The sequence below is a fragment of the Sparassis crispa genome, assembly GCF_003851025.1.
Source record: "Sparassis crispa DNA, contig_000002F, whole genome shotgun sequence".
NCBI classification, from domain to species: domain Eukaryota; kingdom Fungi; phylum Basidiomycota; class Agaricomycetes; order Polyporales; family Sparassidaceae; genus Sparassis; species Sparassis crispa.
In genome coordinates, this window is record NW_020939749.1 from 2,305,996 (window position 1) to 2,326,919 (window position 20,924).

At 52.8% G+C, this 20,924-nt stretch overlaps 6 protein-coding genes and 1 non-coding gene across 7 annotated transcripts; 3 read left to right on the forward strand and 4 right to left on the reverse strand.

The window, feature by feature from the left end:
• Window positions 1–19: 19 nt before the first annotated feature.
• On the reverse strand, window positions 20–1,177 carry SCP_0307680 (hypothetical protein; the record flags this gene model as incomplete). Its single annotated transcript, XM_027756157.1, has 4 exons — window positions 20–147; window positions 204–296; window positions 355–1,066; window positions 1,121–1,177. 4 exons carry the CDS (start codon window positions 1,175–1,177, stop codon window positions 20–22), a joined length of 990 nt encoding a protein of 329 aa, XP_027611958.1.
• A 1,638-nt stretch (window positions 1,178–2,815) lies between these two features.
• SCP_0307690 (40S ribosomal protein) lies at window positions 2,816–3,765 on the reverse strand (the record flags this gene model as incomplete). The annotated part of the gene is made up of 6 exons (XM_027756158.1): window positions 2,816–2,857; window positions 2,912–3,013; window positions 3,069–3,209; window positions 3,269–3,374; window positions 3,429–3,566; window positions 3,683–3,765. 6 exons carry the CDS (start codon window positions 3,763–3,765, stop codon window positions 2,816–2,818), a joined length of 612 nt encoding a protein of 203 aa, XP_027611959.1.
• A 961-nt stretch (window positions 3,766–4,726) lies between these two features.
• On the forward strand, window positions 4,727–6,439 carry SCP_0307700 (hypothetical protein; the record flags this gene model as incomplete). The annotated part of the gene is made up of 2 exons (XM_027756159.1): window positions 4,727–5,564; window positions 5,616–6,439. 2 exons carry the CDS (start codon window positions 4,727–4,729, stop codon window positions 6,437–6,439), a joined length of 1,662 nt encoding a protein of 553 aa, XP_027611960.1.
• A 2,818-nt stretch (window positions 6,440–9,257) lies between these two features.
• Window positions 9,258–11,875, forward strand: SCP_0307710 (Phenylalanine ammonia-lyase; the record flags this gene model as incomplete). The annotated part of the gene is made up of 7 exons (XM_027756160.1): window positions 9,258–9,436; window positions 9,490–9,689; window positions 9,746–10,042; window positions 10,183–10,725; window positions 10,779–11,106; window positions 11,161–11,770; window positions 11,825–11,875. 7 exons carry the CDS (start codon window positions 9,258–9,260, stop codon window positions 11,873–11,875), a joined length of 2,208 nt encoding a protein of 735 aa, XP_027611961.1.
• Window positions 11,876–12,335: 460 nt separating this feature from the next.
• On the forward strand, window positions 12,336–13,969 carry SCP_0307720 (L-pipecolate oxidase; the record flags this gene model as incomplete). The annotated part of the gene is made up of 7 exons (XM_027756161.1): window positions 12,336–12,498; window positions 12,556–12,655; window positions 12,715–13,137; window positions 13,191–13,290; window positions 13,343–13,569; window positions 13,625–13,721; window positions 13,781–13,969. The coding sequence occupies 7 exons, from the start codon at window positions 12,336–12,338 to the stop codon at window positions 13,967–13,969; spliced, it is 1,299 nt and encodes a 432-aa protein (XP_027611962.1).
• Window positions 13,970–14,113: 144 nt separating this feature from the next.
• Window positions 14,114–18,223, reverse strand: SCP_0307730 (Carbamoyl-phosphate synthase arginine-specific large chain; the record flags this gene model as incomplete). The annotated part of the gene is made up of 9 exons (XM_027756162.1): window positions 14,114–14,282; window positions 14,334–14,712; window positions 14,771–15,393; window positions 15,449–15,644; window positions 15,702–16,251; window positions 16,304–16,745; window positions 16,792–17,033; window positions 17,093–17,352; window positions 17,578–18,223. 9 exons carry the CDS (start codon window positions 18,221–18,223, stop codon window positions 14,114–14,116), a joined length of 3,507 nt encoding a protein of 1,168 aa, XP_027611963.1.
• A 498-nt stretch (window positions 18,224–18,721) lies between these two features.
• Window positions 18,722–18,836, reverse strand: SCP_t0307740. The gene is made up of 2 exons: window positions 18,799–18,836; window positions 18,722–18,767 (listed from the first exon to the last, which is right to left on the reverse strand). It is a non-coding gene; the product is annotated as a tRNA-Leu (tRNA).
• Window positions 18,837–20,924: the final 2,088 nt, after the last annotated feature.

Here is a 20,924-nt window from a genome sequence, read left to right on the forward strand (position 1 = left end):
CCCTGAAACATCTCATAAACTACACTTCCTCCTTGCCCGGCCGTGGAGGGACCTCCCTCGATTTCACTCCATCTTCAACTTCCTTGACAGAGTACCCGCTGGTCATGGAGGTTGGACGCACCTCCGCATGTGCATCACAATAGTTTGCTGTATAGATGTGAGCACGCAGGAGGGGTGAGCTGCTCGCAGGTCTAGATGTTCACCTTTTGCGCTGCGGCGGTTCACCAGCGTCGCCGCTGCGAACATGAAAATACCCCAGAATGCCCCGAACATAGATGCGTCGGCGACGATAACCGCTGCAGAGGAACCGAAATCAGTATATACTAAGGCTATTGTGCAGTCGATAGGACACACAGATGATCAAGTCCAGCAACTCCTTCCTCTGCTGCACTTGGCACAAATAGCTGAGAGCAATCACTGCCGAAGACTGATTCGCAGTAGGGATGATAGGGCTGTCGGGCGATGAACTCAGCATTCCAGTACGTAGAACCTGAGCGCCTGGCTCTAACGGGTCCTGCCATAAGTATAGAGCAGGGTTCTGAGAAAGCTCAGCGGAAACGGGGTCATTCCTGTCTATTGTCGCGTTGAGCAACTCCGGGGAGGCAAAAATATTGCCGACGTTCCAGATGCCGATATCAGCCAGAAATGCTGCAGTCAGCGCCTGGAGATAATTTGAAGAGGAGCCGTTCAGTATAACAGGAAGGTTGACTTGACCCATATCATAGTCAAGTATTGAGTCATTGGAGAACACCGCCTGGAAATCATTGGGCGACAGCATCAAGTTGTACTGCTGGGCTTGTTGGTCTGAAGAACTTGCTCCACTGGCTCGTTGGAAAGAGACGTTTCCCGATGCTAGGAAGCTGTCAATGGCCGCAGATGAGTTGGCAGAGGCAGCAATAATGCCGACTATTAGGTCATATGCCAGCAAGTCGAGGGCCTCCTGGAGTATTACGGAGGCGTCAGAATCGGTAAGAATCATTCCGGAAGGGATAGGGAGCATGTTCGTTGTGTAGGCTAATTCGAAAGCAGACTCAGGAAAGCCGTCACCTTGACACCAAAAGACAATCTGGAAGGATTCATCTGAGCACCAGGAATGTCATCGCTGTAGAATAGGACATACCTGGCCCTCCACCATCTTCTGTAGTCTACTCACAAAGACACTAGGCTGGACTTGCATCGTCTCAACGTTGCATATAGAAGCAAGAGTGTTTCCAGAGTAAGTCAAGCCATACACTGGTTTCCTGACCGGAGAAACTCCATCCTGCAGGAGAACTAAGGCGTATTCAAACGTGGTCACATTCGTGCCGAATGAATCACCGAGAAGGAACTCATGCGCTTGACAGTTGGTAGCATACGTATGACTTCGCGAAAATCGAGACCTACACTTACTGTCAGCCATACGGCAAGTGAACAGCGAAGTGTGTGGACGAACCACCAGTATTTGTCTGTAACATTAAAATCTTGGCTGAATGTTGTCACAGTTTCATACCCTACCGCGACAACTGGAACACGCCGAATTACTAATTAGTGAAACGATACGGTGACAAAGAGAAACTTAACCGTTAACCACTGTCATTATGATGCCGACCAAGCTTGCAAGCACCAGAGCCACGATAGTGAAATGCGGCCATGGATAGACCTAAGTCATACTCAGTCCTGCTGCAACACGCTGACCGAGCGGTGACAAGTACCCTGGTGATCGGATATGCAAACTGTATACGGGGAAAATGCATGTCGAGATTCGTCTAGAACAACATACCTGCAAGGCCGTGGTTATATATTTGCGCATCTCTGGGGTGCCATCCGCTCGCTAGTCAGCAAGGGCCATGGGTTCGATAAAAATGCATGTCAGGGCTTGACACTATCCACCGCAGTTCCATGCGGATACCTCTGTTGTGGTTTGAAGCGGTATGTCTGCAATCCGCCTCACTCGTGCGAGGTCGCTGGATATACGTGCCTGAGCATCCTTGTCTTCCATGCCTCCGTACAACAGAAGACGCTCGTGAAGAATGGACTAGAAAACATACCATGTCAATGAGGTCCCTCAAAGTGGACCTGCAGTCTGTGAATGCACAGGAGACGTACCTTTCCAGCCAACATATGTTTCCCTACCCAGGGACAACTTATGAAGAGAACGCTCAAACGCCTCTGAACATTTCCACCGCAGCGCTCTCAAAGGAAAGCTCCGCCGTCGCCGATTTGCTGACGAGGAAGGAAACGTGAAGTAACCACTGACGGCACATGTGAAGTGGCTGCTCCCCAGCATGTTCTATCATATTTCACTCAGGTGTGAGATACACGTCTTCAACCGGCGCAACCACGACTCGCAGGTGAGCCCGTCCTGGTGCGTCCGCCGTGTACCGAGGTTCCGAGGCCGTGGCTCCCAAAGAACATATGATAGGGCGGTGACGGCCGCCGCAGGGGTCCATACACACTGGACTCACGAAAGACAAGTGATTGTGAGGCAAGAGTTGACTTCTAATTGTTTGGAGGCACGTACCAGAATCATTGATGTCCGTCAAAAGCAAAACAAAATAGCAGTTCATGGAGTAGTGCTGGTGGAGACTGATTCACTGGCACGAGAGAGATTCTAAAAATAGGTGGAGCCTCGCGTTCGGGAAAAATCTCTACCAGTGTCGCATGCCGAAACCTCCCTCTCAAGAACGATGCACTCGTTCATTGGGTAGTCATCGATGTAGATTCATGAAATTGCCATAGCATATACGGAACATGGGTGTCATGAAAGCGGTAAAAATAATAGCAGTCGAAAAGCCAGATCGCGGACCCACCCATACAGCCAGAGCGGCCCCCTCCTTCACCGGTTGGACTTCGCCACACGTTCCAGCTCGTCCTTTTTCTGTACGACAACAGTGAGATTCGCACTGACATAGGCGGAATGACTGGGGTATACCTTGATAGCGTAGGAGTTTGACGAGCCCTTTGCTGCATTGATGAGCTCGTCCGCAAGGCACTCAGCAACGGACTTAACATTGCGGAATGCAGACTCGCGAGTCTATGGGTGGAGATGTTGGCATCCACGATACAACATGAGAGGATAAGAAACATACACCAATTGTGAGAAGCGCGATGGCCTGGTTCACCCGGCGGAGAGGAGACACATCAACAGCCTGGCGACGTACCGTACCCTGCGAGCCGATACGTGTCGAGTCTTCTCGCGGGCCAGTGTTCACAATGGCATCGACTAGGACCTACATCACGAAGTTTGAGTTTCGGCGAACACCGCGTGCTGGACAACAGCTGGACTCACCTGAATGGGGTTCTGGTCGGTGAGGAGGTGGATGATCTCGAATGCATGTGCTACGATGCGGACGGCAAGGATTTTCTTTCCACTGTTGCGACCCTTCATCATCAGGCTGGTTACGTATGAGCATCTGGTCTCCGTTTGCCCAAGTCAGAGGGGGCCGCACCTGTCCACCAACCGCTCAACGATGGGCATCTGACCCTTCTTGAATTGCTTCTTCGCGTAGCGTCCAGCGGTGTGGGGGACGTAGACGGCATGGCGGATCTGGATGTAGTCCGTCAAGGAGATGTCCTTTACTTCCACGCTGTGCCAATGCAATCCCAAGTATCGCCGCAAAACATAGGCAACAGGAAGCACAATTAATTGCGTACATAGTGAGACCTTTCTCCTGCATCAATTGTGTCATATTTGTGCACTCACTCTTGTGTATCCCACTTTCCGAAGAGCTTCACTTCGCCGTTCAGTCTGGAGAGATCCTTCGGTAGAGTTTGAACCGTGGCCATTTTGAGGAGAAGTATCCCGAAGAAGAGACCGCAAAGACGTTCTGGGAGATGTGACAGAGGTTAACGGGTACGGCGAGCACAGTACCTGCACTTACCGCGATTGTTTGAGCTTGTTGTCTCCGCCACAGTGAACAAGGTTTGCTTCTCCCGGCTCTTGCCGAGCTGCTGTACAGTTTACCTCCTAATCTGGACAACCAGAACACGGTGCGCGTGACTGACGCGTGACCGCGACCTCTGAGGACTCCGAGTCGGAATTCCCTGCCAGACCGTGCCATGGAGGTCTTTTGCTCACGCTCCTATAATACATAGCCCCGATATAATATCGCTGAAGAGCTCTGATGCGCATTTTTCCTGACCGTGCGCATGAAGCAAGATAATGAGCAGAAGTTTCCAGCAGGATGTACAGCACTTGAGGGTCTGTTTCGTACCATTCGTATGAGCACATCGGCAGTACTCAGTCTCGTGTGGCGATATGATTGATGGTCCCATGTCTGAACTTTCAGCTGGAGTGCGCGCGGCACGTTCGAATTTACGATCGACATGCGATACTTTGACGAATCCGATCGACGCCCCCTTGCCTATAGCGACTGAGACAGGCGCCCCTCCTCTCTCTCCCCCCGACATCGACCACTCTATTTCCTCTCTTTCCCGTGCTGCCTTCCCCTGTTAACCATGGCCTCAGAGAGAATCAATCGCGTTATATACGTCGAGACAAACAGGCCGCAAAGCGAGGTTCGCGACGTGTTCGCGCAATGCGGGAAAATGTACGTATCATCTCGCGTGTAAGTACTGCCGGAAGACTCTCGAGCATAAGGGTCCTCCAGCAGTTGTCTACCACGAGCAGCCTCTATATTTGACCCGCCCCTCTCTGACCACTTTCATATTCGACAGACACGGTATATACCCCTGGCAAGCACATGCCGACCGCAGCAACTTCCGCTGTTTTCTCGAGTTCTGCGACATGGGTAGTGTGAGACACGCGCGAGCCGTTCATGTCCCCGATCTCGCTGTTCACGCTGTAGCCTCTTCACCGCAACTTGCTGCCCACTTTTCGACAATCGCTCCCCCCGCCGGCCCTGGCTTCCAGGTGAAGCAGGAGCTACTCGACCACGAGCGCGTCCCATCTCCGGTGGACGTGCGTACAGGCGTGTCCTCTTCCTCCATCCCGCCTGCGGTCGATAAGACGCGTCTTGTGGAGCGGTATCGCGTCAATCAGCGTTCTCGCGCCTCTCGTGCCCCGGCGGTGTGGCCAAGTCCTCCTGTGTCCTCTGGACCCGGAGAGACTGACCTCGCACGCAACTCATCGTATCGCAAGCCGTCGGAGGGCAACAAGGAGAATCGGGTTCAAACGATCGCCAGGGACATGGCTACGTCTGACCATGCCTCTCTCCCGTCCACGTTATATGCGCCCGCATCCGTCTCTCAGCTTCCCCTTCATCCGACGCGCACAGAACCTTTGAACAGTAACAAAGAGTTCTCACCTCTATCGATCGGAAAGATCTTAGCCGGCATGAATGCGTCCCACAGCAATCCCAGCACACGTTCTGCAACTGGCAAGCCCTCCGGCCCTGCCTCCACATCTCCGGTCCCGTCTTCGTATATTATTCTATCCTTCCGTGGCGAACGCGTACAATGCGATCTTGAGTCGCTCGATGAGAACCCAACAGGAATAATTGCAGTCTTGCGCGCGACGGCCAACCAACGGGTTGAGCGCGATAAGTGGATGATTGTGGGCGGACACTACCGCAGCAAGGGCATGGTCAGAGCCGCTGTTGCCGTCATCGCCGCCATGGTCGAAGGTTAGATTTCTCAATGATGTCTCATGCTAGTCTGATGCAAAGATAACGCAGCTCTCACGTCACCGCCAGCGGGCGTACCGCCAGATGAGCTGAAGCCAGCATATTTGATGCTCTCTAGCTGCCACACAGACCTCGCCAAGCAGACGCGTACAGCGGATGGGGGAGAGACGCCCGAGAGTGCATCGCACATGCGCAAGGCGGCAGAGCTGTTGCAGAAGGTCTATGGCACGCACATGCCGGTGGCCAAGCACGAAGAGGAGGAGGGCGAGCTGGAATGCGCCGCACGCCTGGCGTCAATGGACGTGTCTCCCGCGGCACTCGCTCGGTCCCGTCTTGCCAACGCGAGCAATTTGCCGCGTTCCCCGGATCACTCTCGAGAGCGCAGCCGGACGCAGAGCAACCATGTCGCGACGTTAGAGCGCGAGATCCAATCTCTTCGCGATAGGCAGGCATCCAGTAGCGCGTCTGCGTCACAGCTGCGAGCCTCCAAACGCAAGCTGGAGGAAGACATCAATGAGGAGCGCCGAATTCGTCGTCGGGCAGAGCGCGCGCTGGACACGGCAGCCGATGACCTCGCCAGCGCTCGTCGTGGGGAGAAGGGCGCGCTCGATCAGTGCAAGGTCGAACTGGAGGCGCGTCGCCGCGCAGAAGTGCGCGTGGAAGAGTTGGAAGCGGAATTGGCCGCATTCAGGAGGGAGGGACGCGAGATCAGGGAGGAGAGGAGACGGGAAAGGGATAGTTGCGGGACGATAGCCGTTCTGCTCCTCAAGTTGGCAAAAGGAGAGGAGGTTGACCGAAGGACGTTGGATGCCGTGGTAGGAGGAAGCGCGACAGAACGCGGCGGACATCACAGCATCAGTGGTGGTGAGATGTAGGCCTGCGCCTCTCTTTGCCCACAACCTGTCCGAGCCCTTATCGTCATCGTTGTCCGCTTTCCTGGCTGCGCGCGTTCTCCACATTTCATATCTGTCTCCGCCATTTCCATCTTCAAACTCAAGGTTACCCAATCTTCGCACGTACCATTATATGCTCATAACGCCCATCCGACGCAGTCTCTCTCAATGCAAGTTTCCCCCATCACTGCAGCAAGGTTCTCTGTACGCTTCTATGACATTCTGCCCTGCGCATCTTCCTGTATCCTGTCGCGTGTCATCAATTCCCGGTCGCTCCCAAAGCCTAATCTCGTTTTATACCCTTATCTGTGCGCCGTCTCTTTCAATAACCGGTTCATCCGCGGTGTATTATAGCATAGACGGAAACTTACGTGGACGATATCGTGGACAGGCATATGTACATAGTGGGTTTGTACGCAGTAGCATAGACATCGTAATCAGAGGCGCTGCAATCGCCAGTATTGAACTTCCCAGTAATTTTCTCCAGTCGTAAGTCCATACAGCAGAACATGGTCGGCAGGCCCTTGAGCACTGAGTTCGTTATCGAGAACCTGTTCCTTCATCGCGTAGAATGGCCAGATTGAAGATCGACGAAACTTCCATAAGCATGAATGACCACATCTGCCCAGAATCAGCTCGGCCGCTGGACGTGATGCTCGAGACGGAAGGATCTTGAGATGACATCACAATCCGGTGGTACGCGATGTGTACGTCCAGATATCGTCCAACACCGATATATACCCCCATGATGCACCAAGTTTGTTAGGGCTCCCGCGTCTCCCGCAGGCACCCTGAGCGGCAGCTAGGTAGTCTAAAGGGCTAAGGACGATCGCTCGTGCCTAACACAGGATCACTGGAGGTCCGGGAACTCATCAGCTGAAGTCTCCAGTGCGCTTGCATGAGACACCTCCAAGGACGAACAGAAGCGGAAGACTACGTACCAAAATCATGGGCCTGTGGTGCGAAATAGTGATACGACCACTATCATCTTGCTGTCATCGGTTATGGACTAACAGCGGACAAAGAGAGGGGATGCCCGTAGGTGATCCTCGGAAGTCCATCCCTGTGTACGGATAGGACAGAAGCACCACACGGAAAGATGCAGAAGAATAGTCGGCGCAGAAAGCTCTCACCGCGATAAGCTTCCAGGGGCGTACCATAGGTGCGTGGCGTAGTGTAGTACGTCGTAGTGTCGTCAGGAATAAGGCGAGGTGCCCCCCGGCCGGAGCATACCACCAATCGCAGCGCACCCATGGTCTTCGCAAAATTGCAATCAGAAGAATTCGTCTGGCCCAGTGAGATGGTTTATGCTTCACATGGCCGTATTCTGCAATCAGAAGCGGCACAACCGATGACGAGCCCGTGCAAGGGTTTCCAAACCTTGGAACCTTTTTGCACGGACTCGAAGCCTAGTAATGCCCAAAAACAGACACCATCATGGACCTCGGGCGATACACGATTACGATGCAACGATGATCCTCAACGCTGTGTATTTCGATGGCTAAATCCCAGAAAAAAACGCACACACACACATGGGGGTGTTCACTGCATCAAAATTGGAGCTGAGTGTATGTAGGTCGAGGAACCGTTTCATCGGAGTATTCAGTTGTCGGGGATGTCGCGTCGTCTCCTCGCCCTTGATCAGCGCGATTAGTATGCATCGTCGTTTTTTTCCTTGGAGCAGGATTAAGGCCGATAGTCAACCGACCAATTAATCGAAATCCACGGCCAACTGAGCTCGGGGGTAGTTGCCTCGGGCATCTGCTTTATGTTGACTTGCGTGGGCGCATTTTCCTGACAGTACACTTCGAAACCAGGTCGCTGGAACCACTGTGAGGGCAGTGTTTCATCTAACATAAAGTGAAGACCCTGCAGGTATGGAATGAATAGGAAGGACATCACTAATATCAGTGCGTAGATTGCGATGGACGCTTCGCCGAATGTTTCAAGGGTGCGTCTCTGTGCGATATCACGCGAAAGTTAAGGTGGCACAGATGCCAGGCGACTATAGAGCCAACGCACAGGCCATTGAGCGGGTAGCCAGCGATGATATCTGTCAATTTGAATATCTGTCAAACATAAATCTAGTAGGGTTTTACTGGCGCCGGAATCTCCGCAGGCTGCGGTGAGACATAATACGACAAGGGATGATGACACGGTGAATATCTATGATTGTTCAAAAGTTGAGACTGCGGTCTCCGGTGGCCACACTGACAGTGTGCGATCCTGTTGTTGAGAGTCACTGCAGTGTGACACAAAGTGGCACCTCTCTCACCTGAAAATCTTGCAGCATCGCCGAGCCTGTCGAGACGTGGCAACTGCGGCTGTACCCCAATACTAGTATGGTAGAGCCATCTGGCAGCCGCTCGGCGACAGGACTAATACAGCCTTCTATTGACTTTGCGCTACGTGCGCATAGCTAGTTAACATGCGCCAGATTGTGGATAGGTTTATGTTGGTTGGAAAACAATCGAGGCTCTGCAGGTTGAGATTATAACGAAGAAATGATCGCGGGCCGGTGGTAGCCGAGAAAGGAGATGTTGTGGAAGACCAGAGCGACGGAGGCTTGGAGCAAGAGACTTGAAGCACAGACGATCGTCCCGGCCGGATCCAGAAAAAAACATCTCAGCTCACGGCAATGCTCTCACGTCGCCCCCCAGTTTTCGGTCGTTTTGGGTCTGACCGTCACGTTTACAACGGATCCTCCATCCCTATATAAGCACCCCTCGTCCTCCCAAATGGCCCAACATTTTCCTGTCCCATTTTCGCGTTTATTATCCCCCCTGTGCAACTTACCCTTATGCCGACCAAGATCAACGGTGCTGTTCACCAGCCGCTTGCCAGCCCCCTGGTCAGTCGCAAGGGCTCTCAGGCTCACACCGCGACTCTGGTCGATGCTCACGTCGAACCCGAACATTCGTCGGCACCCACTCTGTTGGCAAAGTTCATCGAGGCTCAGAAAGAGCTTCATGCGTTCAAGTTGGTGCTAGCCGTTGTTTCCGCAGGGTACGTTCACTCATCCCTTTGTACAGGAGTGGCCAAGCCGTCGTAGTAGACGGTTGCGCACTCTCCATACCTGCTGTAACAGCGGCTGCACGTTACGGTGCTCAGGTCGTGCTCGACAATTCCCGGCCAATCAAAGAGCGCGTTGCAAAGAGCAGGGCTGTCATAGTCCACAAAGTGGCCTCTGAAAGCAGCGTCTACGGCGTCAGCACTGGTTTCGGTGGCAGCGGTGAGTTTCTTCCAATCGCCACCAAGCAGTTCTTTGTACTGAAGCCTGTCAATCAGCCGACACACGTACTGATGATCCGCTGGCTCTTGGACATGCACTGCTCCAGCATCAGCAGTGCGGTGTGCTCCCCTCTCAGACACACAGCGCGCCCCTGGTTTTGCCTCTCCTGGATCCCCTGACCTCGACGAGCATGCCGGAGTCATGGGTTCGCGGTGCAATCTTGATTCGAATGAATTCGCTTATTCGCGGGCATTCCGGCGTCAGATGGGAGCTTATCGAGAAGATGGGTGCTCTGCTTCAGGAGAATATCACGCCGCTCGTCCCTCTTCGTGGCAGCATCTCAGCATCTGGAGGTAAGTGTATCTGTGTTCCGAATATCGTTACGCGGCCACCTGCAGCTGCACAGGGTGGATATCAGCGCCAGTTTGAGCACGAGTCCCATAATTGTGAATACGCATTCGAGTACAACATCTGACGCACATTCAATCTGCAGATCTATCGCCGTTGTCATATATCGCGGGTGTCCTTATTGGAAACCCTTCTATCCGGGTCTTTGATGGCACCGCCAGATTTGGCTCTCGTCACATTGTCTCCTCGGCGCAGGCGCTCGCAGCTCACGGCATCGAGCCCATACCACTGTCCTCGAAGGAGCACCTCGGCATCCTCAACGGAACAGCGTTCTCCGCGTCAGTCGCCGCTCTGGCGCTGCATGACGCCGTGCATCTCGCGCTGCTGTCAGAAGTCTGTACGGCGATGGGAACAGAGGCGATGCTTGGCGCGCAAGGTTCTTTTGCACCCTTCATACACGCTGTTGCGCGGCCCCACCCAGGACAGGTCGAGGCAGCGGCCATCATCAATGACCTGTTGACGGGAACACAGCTCGCGGTGACTCATGAGGAGGAGAAACTGATCACCGACGACGTCGGCGAACTGCGACAAGATCGATACCCCTTGCGGACGGCCGCTCAGTTCCTGGGTCCCCAGATCGAGGACATCATGTCGGCGCTCTCAGCAATCACGCTGGAATGCAATTCGAGTACGCCCATCTGTATCATGTTTTGTCATTTGTTCCTGATGAGAACTACGCAGCTACGGACAATCCCCTGATTGACGGGGAAGCTGGGACTGTCCACCACGGTGGCAATTTCCAGGCCATGGCCGTCACTAATGCAATGGAGAAGACGCGGCTTGCACTGCACCACATTGGCAAGCTGCTGTTCGCGCAGTGCACGGAACTGATGAACCCGAGTATGAACCGCGGACTTCCACCGAACTTGGCCGCGACGGACCCGTCCCTGAATTACCATACGAAGGGGATCGACATCCATCTTGCTGCGTACGTGGGTGAGCTGGGCTATCTTGCCAACCCGGTGTCAACCCACATTCAGTCTGCGGAGATGCACAACCAGGCCGTAAAGTGAGTGCATCGAATGCCTTGTTCTTGCTGACGCGTATGCTGATGGTTTTGCAGCTCGCTCGCTTTGATCAGTGGACGCGCGACAATCAACTCCCTGGAGGTCTTGTCGCTTCTCACCGCGAGTTACCTGTATGCTCTCTGCCAGGCGCTGGATCTCCGCGCGCTGCAAAACGAGCTAGAGGCGGGAATGCAGAAGATCGTGCAGGCCCAGCTCTCGAAGCACTTTGCTGCTCACCTGGCGGCGGTGGACCTGGAGAAGCTGTTTGCTGCCATCTGGCTCGCAATGGACTATGTCCTGGCTGGCACAAGCACGACGGACGCGGCTCCGCGGATGCGGAAGGTCGCCGCGGCGAGCACCACCCCCATCGTCGATTACTGCTTGACGCACGGTGCGGCGGAGGCCTTGGTCCAGATCCCCGAGTTCCGCAAGAGTGTGGCGGACCAGAGCGAGAAGCTGCTGGAGCAATTGCGGGTGGCGTACCTCACCGGCGAGCGCGGGGCAGCGCCTGCCAGTCCTCTACTGGGCAAAACGCGCCCCGTGTACGAGTTTGTGCGCGTCACCCTCGGTATCAAGATGCACGGAGGGGAGAATCTGGACAAGTTCGACGGTGGTCCGGGCGTGGATGAGGTGTCTATTGGACAAAACATCTCCCTTATCCATGAGGTAAGACTTCGCTCGGCCACATGTGTTGACCAGTCGCTGACTCTTTTCTCCTAGGCCATTCGCGATGGGAAGATGCAGGACGTTGTTGTGGGTCTGTTTGACTAGATTTTTACTCTTTCTGGGACTTCCTCAGACATTGCTTGATTGCTGCTCTGGTCTATCGAATGACTTTGTTGTGCTAGACATACCAATAGATGAATTCTATCACATAATTGCAACATCATTAGCTCAAATTTTTTGTGCCGTCAGAAGTGTCTAGGTTCTGTGTGTTCCGAATGAAATGTAAAGCTGAAGTGCATGAAGCTGCGACGCGTCGCGTCGCGTGAAGTACATATGAGTCATGTGACCGTTACTTTCTCATCGCTTCATCATGAGACCCTTCTGCTCACCCCGGATCGTTGTCTTCCACACTATCGAAAATATATCGCTATATACCGGCGAGATATGAGTCACTTTATGCGCCAGCACGACGGTGACGGTCTGGGCCGAACTCCTCGGGATACATAAAGCCTATCATCTCATCTTATCGACTATTGGCAAGCCTTTTCCGTCCCAACCTTGCACCATGGCGATAAAGAAATCCCGCGAGATCGTCATCGTGGGCGCAGGATGCTACGGGGTGTCGACTGCGTACCATCTGCTTCTAAGAGGCTTCGCTAAGATCACCGTTTTGGATCGATCTGACGTCTTGCCTGCACCTCACGCTGCAAGCACCGATTTAAACAAGAGTACGTGTCTAAGGTCGGAACCATGTCGTTATGAAACTAACAGAAGTTGGCCTCTAGTCGTTCGAAGCGCATATCCAGATGTTTTCTACGCGCGTTTCGCTCGGGAAGCCATCGAAGCATGGAAAGACGAGAAAGAATGGGGAGACACTTATCACGAGTTCGTACCACGCGAATGAGCTCTGTGAATACAGGAAACTCACTTGTAATCCTTTGCAGATGTGGCGTGTTCACCATGATGTCGGGAGGAGATTCGTATGCGGATCAAGCATACCAGAGCGAGCTGGCGCTGGGCGGTCGCATCGATTTACTGAAGAGCGAGGAAGCCATCCGAGGAATCTTCCCTCCTGGTGTAAAGTTGGGTGCCCTAAATAACAAAATCGGCTACATTAATCGCGACGGAGGATGGGCCAACGCAGCGCAAGGCGTCTCCATCTTGATGAAGAAGGCAATAGCCTTGGGTGCCAAAGTCGTATCGGGAAAGGCCGTCTGCAAGCTCCTGAAAACGGATGGAAAAACGACGGGTGTCGAATGCGCTGACGGCTCTGTATACAGCGCCGATTTAGTAATATTGTGCGCAGGCTCCTGGACCGCGTCCAGCTTCCCCACTCTCGAACTTGGACAGAAGTGTCTAGCAACTGCGTATGTAACTTGTTTCTCGGTAATCGTTCCAAGGTCAACTGGAGTGAAATCAGGCAGAGCATTGCGACCATCCAACTGACTCCCGAAGACGGAAATGCCTACCGCAATATGCCCATCTACCTGGACTTTAACAATGGCTTCTACATATTCCCGGTGGGTCGCCTCAAACGTATGTCCATACGTCACTGACTCAGTGCCATCGCAGCCCAACCACGAGAACATCATGAAAATTGCCGTTGAATCGGCAGGCTACACTTCGACGCTGCCAACGTCGCTTTCTGGGGTTTCGATATCCACCCCGCAATTCGTGCAACCCGAGGACGGCCAAGGATCGCGCATCCCAAAGAAAGAGCTCCAGGAAATCCGTACGCAACTTGCGAAGGTGTTCCCCGAGCTGGCGAAGAAACCTTTCAGCAGCACGCGGCTGTGTTGGTGAGAGTTGTAACAGGTCACTCGTACCGGGAGATTTCGCTCATGTGCTGAGAAGGTATACGGACTCACCTGACGACGACTGGATCATCGGGTTCCACCCGTCAGATTCAGGTGTGGTGCTAGCCACCGCCGGAAGCGGTCATGCTTACAAGGTATATATTGGATGTCTCATTTGTTTTCAACACGATGTAGATCTTACAGCGCTCCACAGTTCCTCCCGAATATCGGTGGTCTTGTAGCAGATGCTATCGAGGGCGTCTTGGACCCGGCACTGGTGAAGAAGTTCGCAGTCGACCGCCAAGAGAATGCCGATGTCGTGTTCCGACGAGGCAGAACCGTGTCGGAACTCGATTTTGGGACGCTGTGTACGTCAGAAGATCTCTTGCCCGCTTCATCGTAGGCTTAGAGAATCTACTCTATATGAACAAGAACGTGCAGTAATTTACATCCATTAGCATGAATAGTTCTTTTACATACCATTACTTTTAGATCTCGCGCAAGACGTCTAAATGTCTATGTCCATCATCCCGGTTCACAGGCTAAATCATGCCCTCCTTCCGACGAACTCGCGCCAGGATCGTACCTCCGAGGGTATTTTACCTTCAGTGTAGCTGCGCAACCCGCCTTGCGGGATCTTCTTCGCTAGGCTCTCCACAAATAATTGCGCACATCGAGCGTTGTTCAGTAATGGCAAGCCGAAGTCGACAGCGTTGCTAAGCCAGTGTCAGAGCGACGTCGAAAGAACGCCTCCAACAAATACTCACCGGCGAGCGACATAATCCTCATCGGTCGCACCTGTTCCTCGCGCCTTCGCCAAGTTGATGACACACTCGATATCATACTCATCAAAGACTTCACGCAATTTGCGCTTGTCCTTGGTGGGAAAAATTATGCGCTTGGCGGAAACGTACGGTATGCTGTTGAGGAATTCTTCCACCACAGGCGAGGAGCAGTAGAGCTTGAATCCTAGGTCGATCAAGCCCTTTGCAACGGTCCTCATCTCAGGCTTGGTAGTATCGCCGCCGAGAAGGACACCGGTGTGGGCACGCGGAACCTTGAAGCCTGTAGTGCTGAGTAGAGCTGCCCAGTAGGCCTCGTGGATGTCCTGGCCGAAAGCTGCGACTTCGCCGGTACTTGCCATCTCTGGAGGAATTAAAGAACTCAACATTTATAGCACTCTGAGTGAACTGGCTTAACGTACCGACACCCAGGAAAGGATCTGCCCCGCCCAAACGGGTCCAAGAGAATTGCGAAACCTTGATCGCAGTGTAGTCACGTTTCTCTGCCATCGCGTCTACAGGTTCCGGCACGCCCTGTCCGACGATCGCAGCCGTTGCAACATCGATGAAGTTGTGGCCAAGAACTTTCGATACGAAGGGGAACGACCGCGAGGCTCTCAAGTTGCACTCGATGACTTTCAACAGGGCTTCCTGTTCTGGAGCGTCAGCAGCTTTGCGAATAACTTGCATATTGAACGGCCCGGATATCTCGAAGGCCGCGGCAACCTTCTCTGCGATATGCTTCAAGCGGAGCATATCCTCGTCTGTCAGGGAAAAGGGCGGGAGGACGAGGGTGGCATCACCAGAGTGGACACCTGCGTTCTCTACGTGCTCTGAAATGGCGTGCAGAAGTAGCTTCCCCTGGTAGGCAACGGCGTCAACGTCAATCTCCTGAGCGTTGTCAATGAACTTGGAGACGACCACAGGATGGAGCGGGGAAACCGAAGCGGCAGCGGAGAGGTTGTATTCCAAAGCCGACTCCTCGTACACGACGTTCATCGCTGCGCCCGACAGGACATAAGAGGGGCGGATAAGTACGGGATAACTGATCAGTGGAGCAGTCAGAACGAGCGCCCCGCACTTTACGACGTGGTACGCACCCGACCTTCTGAGCGAATGTCTTGGCATCTTCGACAGAAGTAACTTCAGTCCACTCGGGTTGATCTACCCCAATGCTGTCCAAGATGGACGAGAATTTGTGACGATCTTCGGCATTGTCAATCTTCTCAGGATCTGTTCCAAGGACGCTCACACCATTGTCCTTTAACCGCAGAGCGATGTTCTGGGGCAGCTGACCTGGACATGCAAACCAAATCAGTAAAACGTAAGAGTTGACGAGATGCAACGACCCACCGCCTACGCTGACAATGACGCCGTGCGCCTGCTCCAGCTCATAGATATCCATAACCCGCTCGTAACCGAGTTCTTCGAAATACATCCGATCGGCTTCGTCGAAGTCGGTTGACACGGTCTCGGGGTTATAGTTCACCATGATTGTCCGCTGGCCCATTTCTCTCAACTTTCGGGCGCAGGTGACCGCACACCAGTCGAACTCCACGCTGCTGCCGATGCGGTACACGCCGCTGCCAAGGACCATGGTGCCGTGCTCGTCGAACTCCACATCGTGCTCTGAGGCGTTGTACGTGGTATAAAGATAGTTCGTATGAGCGGGGTATTCTGCAGCCAGAGTGTCGATGCGTTTCACGAAGGGAGTGATGCCGAACGCCTTGCGGTGAGCACGGACAGTGTTCTCAGTGGACGATACCAGGTCCGCAATATGGGCATCTGAGAAACCCATGCACTTGGCACGTCTCATAAGCTCTTCGTCGATCTTCTCCACAGACCCGACTTCCTTAATCGCATAGACCGTCTGAACGATGTTATCGATCTTGTAGAGGAACCACTGCAGAACAGCTATCAGTGGTCGATAGCCGTTGATCCAGTGAACCGCGAACCTTGTCAATCTTGGTCAGATCGTGAAGCTTGTCAACCGTGTACTGCTTGTTGAACATCGCATAGGCGATTGCGAACAATCGCATATCGGTGGGATGGCTGAGAGCGTAGTCCAGGTCTTCAGGCTGAACGTACGCCTCAAACCCCTTCCAGCGCGGGTCCACCTGCCGGATAGCCTTCTGCAGACTCTCCTCGAAGGTGCGCCCGATAGCCATAACCTCTCCGACGGACTTCATAGCTGAGCCGACCTCGCGGTTCACTTGCGCCGAGAACTTGGCCAAGTCCCACTTCGGAATTTTCGTCACGATGTAGTCCAAGGAGGGTTCGAAACATGCCGTCGTCGTCTTCGTGACTGCGTTGGGCAGCTCAGGGAGAGTGTAGCCCAAAGCAATCTTCGCCGCAGTGTAGGCGAGTGGATATCCTGTGGCTTTCGAAGCCAAAGCACTGAACAGCAATTCAGCAATGACCTGCCAGAAAACATCTCTAGTACCTTGAGCGACTGAGGCGCGCGTTGACTTCGATGACGCAGTACTCTCTGGATGTCGGGTTAAGTGCATATTGAATATTACACTCGCCGACTACACCCAGATGCCGAATAACCTTGAGCGCAGCTGACCGCAGCATATGATACTCGTCATCGGGCAGGGTTTGTGATGGAGCGACGACGATGGAATCACCGGTGTGTGTGCCAAGCGGGTCAAAGTTCTCCATGTTGCAGCAGATAATGGTGTTCTAAATAAAGACGCACATTTCAGTATTTTGTCGTTGACACTGAGGGGGATATGACGAACATCAGCAGCATCGCGGACAACCTCATATTCGAGTTCCTTCCAGCCCTTCATACTCCGCTCAATTAGGACCTGCGGACTCAGACTCAGACTCTTGGCAGACAAGTCACGCAGTTCATCTGAATTGTTGGCGAAGCCAGAGCCGAGACCACCCAATGTGAAGGCGGACCGTAAGATGACAGGATAACCGATTTTCTCCGCAGCATTCAGTGCATCATTTACCGAAGATACAGCAGTGGATTGTGCGACGGGAATATCAATCTCTGCAATAGAGGTGAATCAGACTTTCAGTGGAATAATGATAAGCTGAAAGTCGAGCAGATGATAGTTCGATGACCAAACAGCGAACATAACATTTCATTGACGGACATGTTTAACAGTTGTACTCAGGGAAGACGATATCATTGCCTTGAAACCGACTTCGCCGTAGCAACATGCGGCCCTTGACAGGAGGAAAACAGACACGTAAAAAAGAAAAAGTTACGCACCCTTGAGAGCATGTACAAACAGATCACGATCCTCCGATACCTCCAAGGTCCGAATAGGTGTTCCAAGCACCTGAACTCCGAGCCGCTCGAGGACGCCCATTTTATCCAATGCAATTCCAACATTGAGAGCACTTTGCCCACCAAATGTAAGCAGGATACCGTCAGGCCGTTCCTTTTCCAAAACATATGCAACATAGTCCGGTGTAATGGGCAAGAAGTAGACCTCGGAAGCAAGCTGATGAGACGTCTGCCATGTCGCGATATTTGGATTGATTAGAACCGCGTCAACGCCCTCCTCACGCAGAGCCTTCAACGCCTGTGAACCCGAGTAGTCGAATTCGCCCGCCTGACCGATGCTGAGACCACCACTGCCGACGATGAGGACCTTGCGCACATTGGGCCGGGGGATTTTTGGCAGTACCTTCGCGGACAGTCGGCGAGCGAGTTCAGAAGGAGAGTTGAGAACGTGCCCGCCATCCTGCTGCGTATAAGAGCCAACGGCGGCCTGGGGTATCGCGTGGACGGGTTTTGAAGGGCAAGGCGCAGACCGAAAACGAGAGACATGGAATTGTCGAGTGAGCCGTGGGCTTCGGCTGCACTGAAGGAGCCGTGAGGTCCAACCAGGATAGAGACGTAAAAGTCCCATGCCCGAGAGGTGTCCGGCGAGATTGGAGGGAGAGAAACCTCGAGCTGCAGTGGTGCGCGCTCACTCCAACCTGACTCGTCCTCAATTTTTGCATCTCAGATGCCACACCGTGACCGTGACAAGTCGCGTCATACGCGCACTCCAACCTCGGAAAACTCGTCGGGCACTGGCTCATGTAGAGGTACCGTTCAAGACCGACCTCCTTATGCGACGTAGTTCTGCATTGCCCGCTCGTTCAGCTTCTGCACCAACCGACCAAAGCTTCACTGCCAATTTTAATGTGCCTCGGTGAAACGCTAGGACGGCCTGCAATTGTCTTCCAAGATGTCCACCAACATCGCGGCCATGCAATTATTAGTGTTATTCACGTTTGGATTAGCTACATTATTGTCGATCTCTTTGTCGACTTGCTCCTCCACATCATCTATCGGAACATGGTGCCTTTGTCAAAGGGGTAATTCTTCTAGGGGGATGACAATACCACTCCCCGCGACAAAATGACAAGAGTGGGATTCGAACCCACGCCAGGAAACCCTGATGAGAAGACTTTGACCTCGACTGGGAGGTAGCTCGCGCTTGAGTCACACGCCTTGGACCGCTCGGCCATCTTGCCACACTTCAATGCTATCTAAACACATTGTATATAATGAGGATGCTAACTAGGCGAGCCTGTTTCCATAGTTCAAGAAGTTATTACAGCTGTGCAAGGAGGGAGATAAGGCATGGCATTCGTCGAAGTTACCACTTGAGTCATGTCTGTGCTATATCACACTGACCGCAAGATTTTAGTGTTGGAACCCATGTTTTAATCATCAATACAGCATGCCAGTGGACCTCTCGAAGTTTATTGACGGCCTGATACATAAATGCATGACGACGTTGCGGTACGTTTCATGATAATGTTCACAATGAGCAGTTTTCGCAGGAGTCAGGTGCAGAACAAGAAAAGACATCCACAAATCCTGTGGGTGTGTCACAACAGAACGCCGCGTCATTCACTATATTCAAGAGCGTACCGAGCATCACGGAATCCGGGAAGGTTTCACAACGCAGCTATAACGGGTGAAATCGACGTAAACCAGGCAACTATTGCAACCACCGTTACGATGCATTACAACGCTGAGCGTTTGTAACTGGCGCAGGGAATTATAACGCGGTTGTAACGAGCCAGATTCGCTAGATCGCATTAAACCGAAATCTTGTTCAGGACTTCACTCGCCTATCCAAAATCAGACATATTCGCCACGTCCCAGAATTCAGACATCTAGTGAAGAAAATTTCGAAATATTATTTATTCATTTTCAGTCCATCTAGTCTACAGTGCAAAACTACTTCATTTGTCTCTAGACTCGCCTCCAATCCCCCGCAACCATGCCACACCAACCCAAATGCTTGACATCAGCCTGAAAAACACCACCATAAAACATTGAGCCAGAGTCAGTAGATAACAGAAAATATCAGCATGAGCATGGATGACAAACCGTTTACCGGCAATCCACCTGGACTGCTAGCATACCGATCTCAGACCAAATTGGGGAGGAAATAAGAGCTCCTGCAGTACCATGGCAAGGACAGTTAGACATGACACAACAACGAACATAGCACACGATGCACCTTAGGGCACGCACCTAGACTGAATGCAACCAAATGAAAATCTAATACGGGATGTTTAGCATATACACGGTCATGGACTTAAAACAAACTTGAAAGGACGGACACTGCGCACCTCAAAGAAAACCTGGGGTTTTCCAGTGAGCGACCAGCTGGCAATTGGCGAGAAGAAAACACCGCAGAGGTCGCGCTTTTATGTCGACGGCACTTCCGCCTACTTCCGTTCGTTGGAATTATGCTGACAAAACAGGTCTCGATGGGTATGGTCCGGTGGAATCTCGACGAAGCCTCTTCGGATGGAACCAGATAAATCAAAAGTAGCCCGGATGAGTGGCTGTTAGTTTGAGCGCCGCTGGATATTGGTCAAGAGCAGGGTCGAAAGTGAGACAGGTATGGAGAGAATCGTTGCGCAGTGTCACAAAGCGTCACACAAAGTAACCGAGTCGCGGATCCGTTTCTTGCGAAAACTCTTTTCCGCCGATGTGAGCTAGACACGATATTTGCTGCGATTGTAATGAGCCACGTAACGCATTACAATCCTCAGTTTCATTACATTGCTGACACAAAAGAAGAAAATGATGCTCGGATATCATACAGCACCCAATTGTCACGGAACGATTGTGACCCATGTAATGTCACGCAAATCCTTCCCGATTTCAGTGATGCCGAAGTGCAGGAACACGTTGGAATGTTGACTCTGGGACGTCGCCGCACCTGCCAACATGTCAGTTAGTGACTTGTTGGCAATGTCTCAGTGGCAGGTTCGTCGCAACGTAGAAGACGGAGATGCACCGTGGGCGAGTCATTCTAAAGTCTGCCATAGTATCAGCGGTTAACCTTGACGTGCTCAGAAGTTGTTGTCGAAGAAGGCCCTTCAGTGCGAGCATAACTGAGACAGTGCGCCGGACGCTTGCTCTGGAGCTGGCGTTGGACGATTCCAGCTAACAGCAGACCACTTAGACTCCCGCATGATAGCAACCATTGACCCAAGGTTGGAAAAAGCGCGAGGGTTACGGCTCGCCTTGGAAGGCAGGTCCGCTATGTACAAATGCTTAAGGAAGACAAGCGGTTATGGGATGGATCTCACACC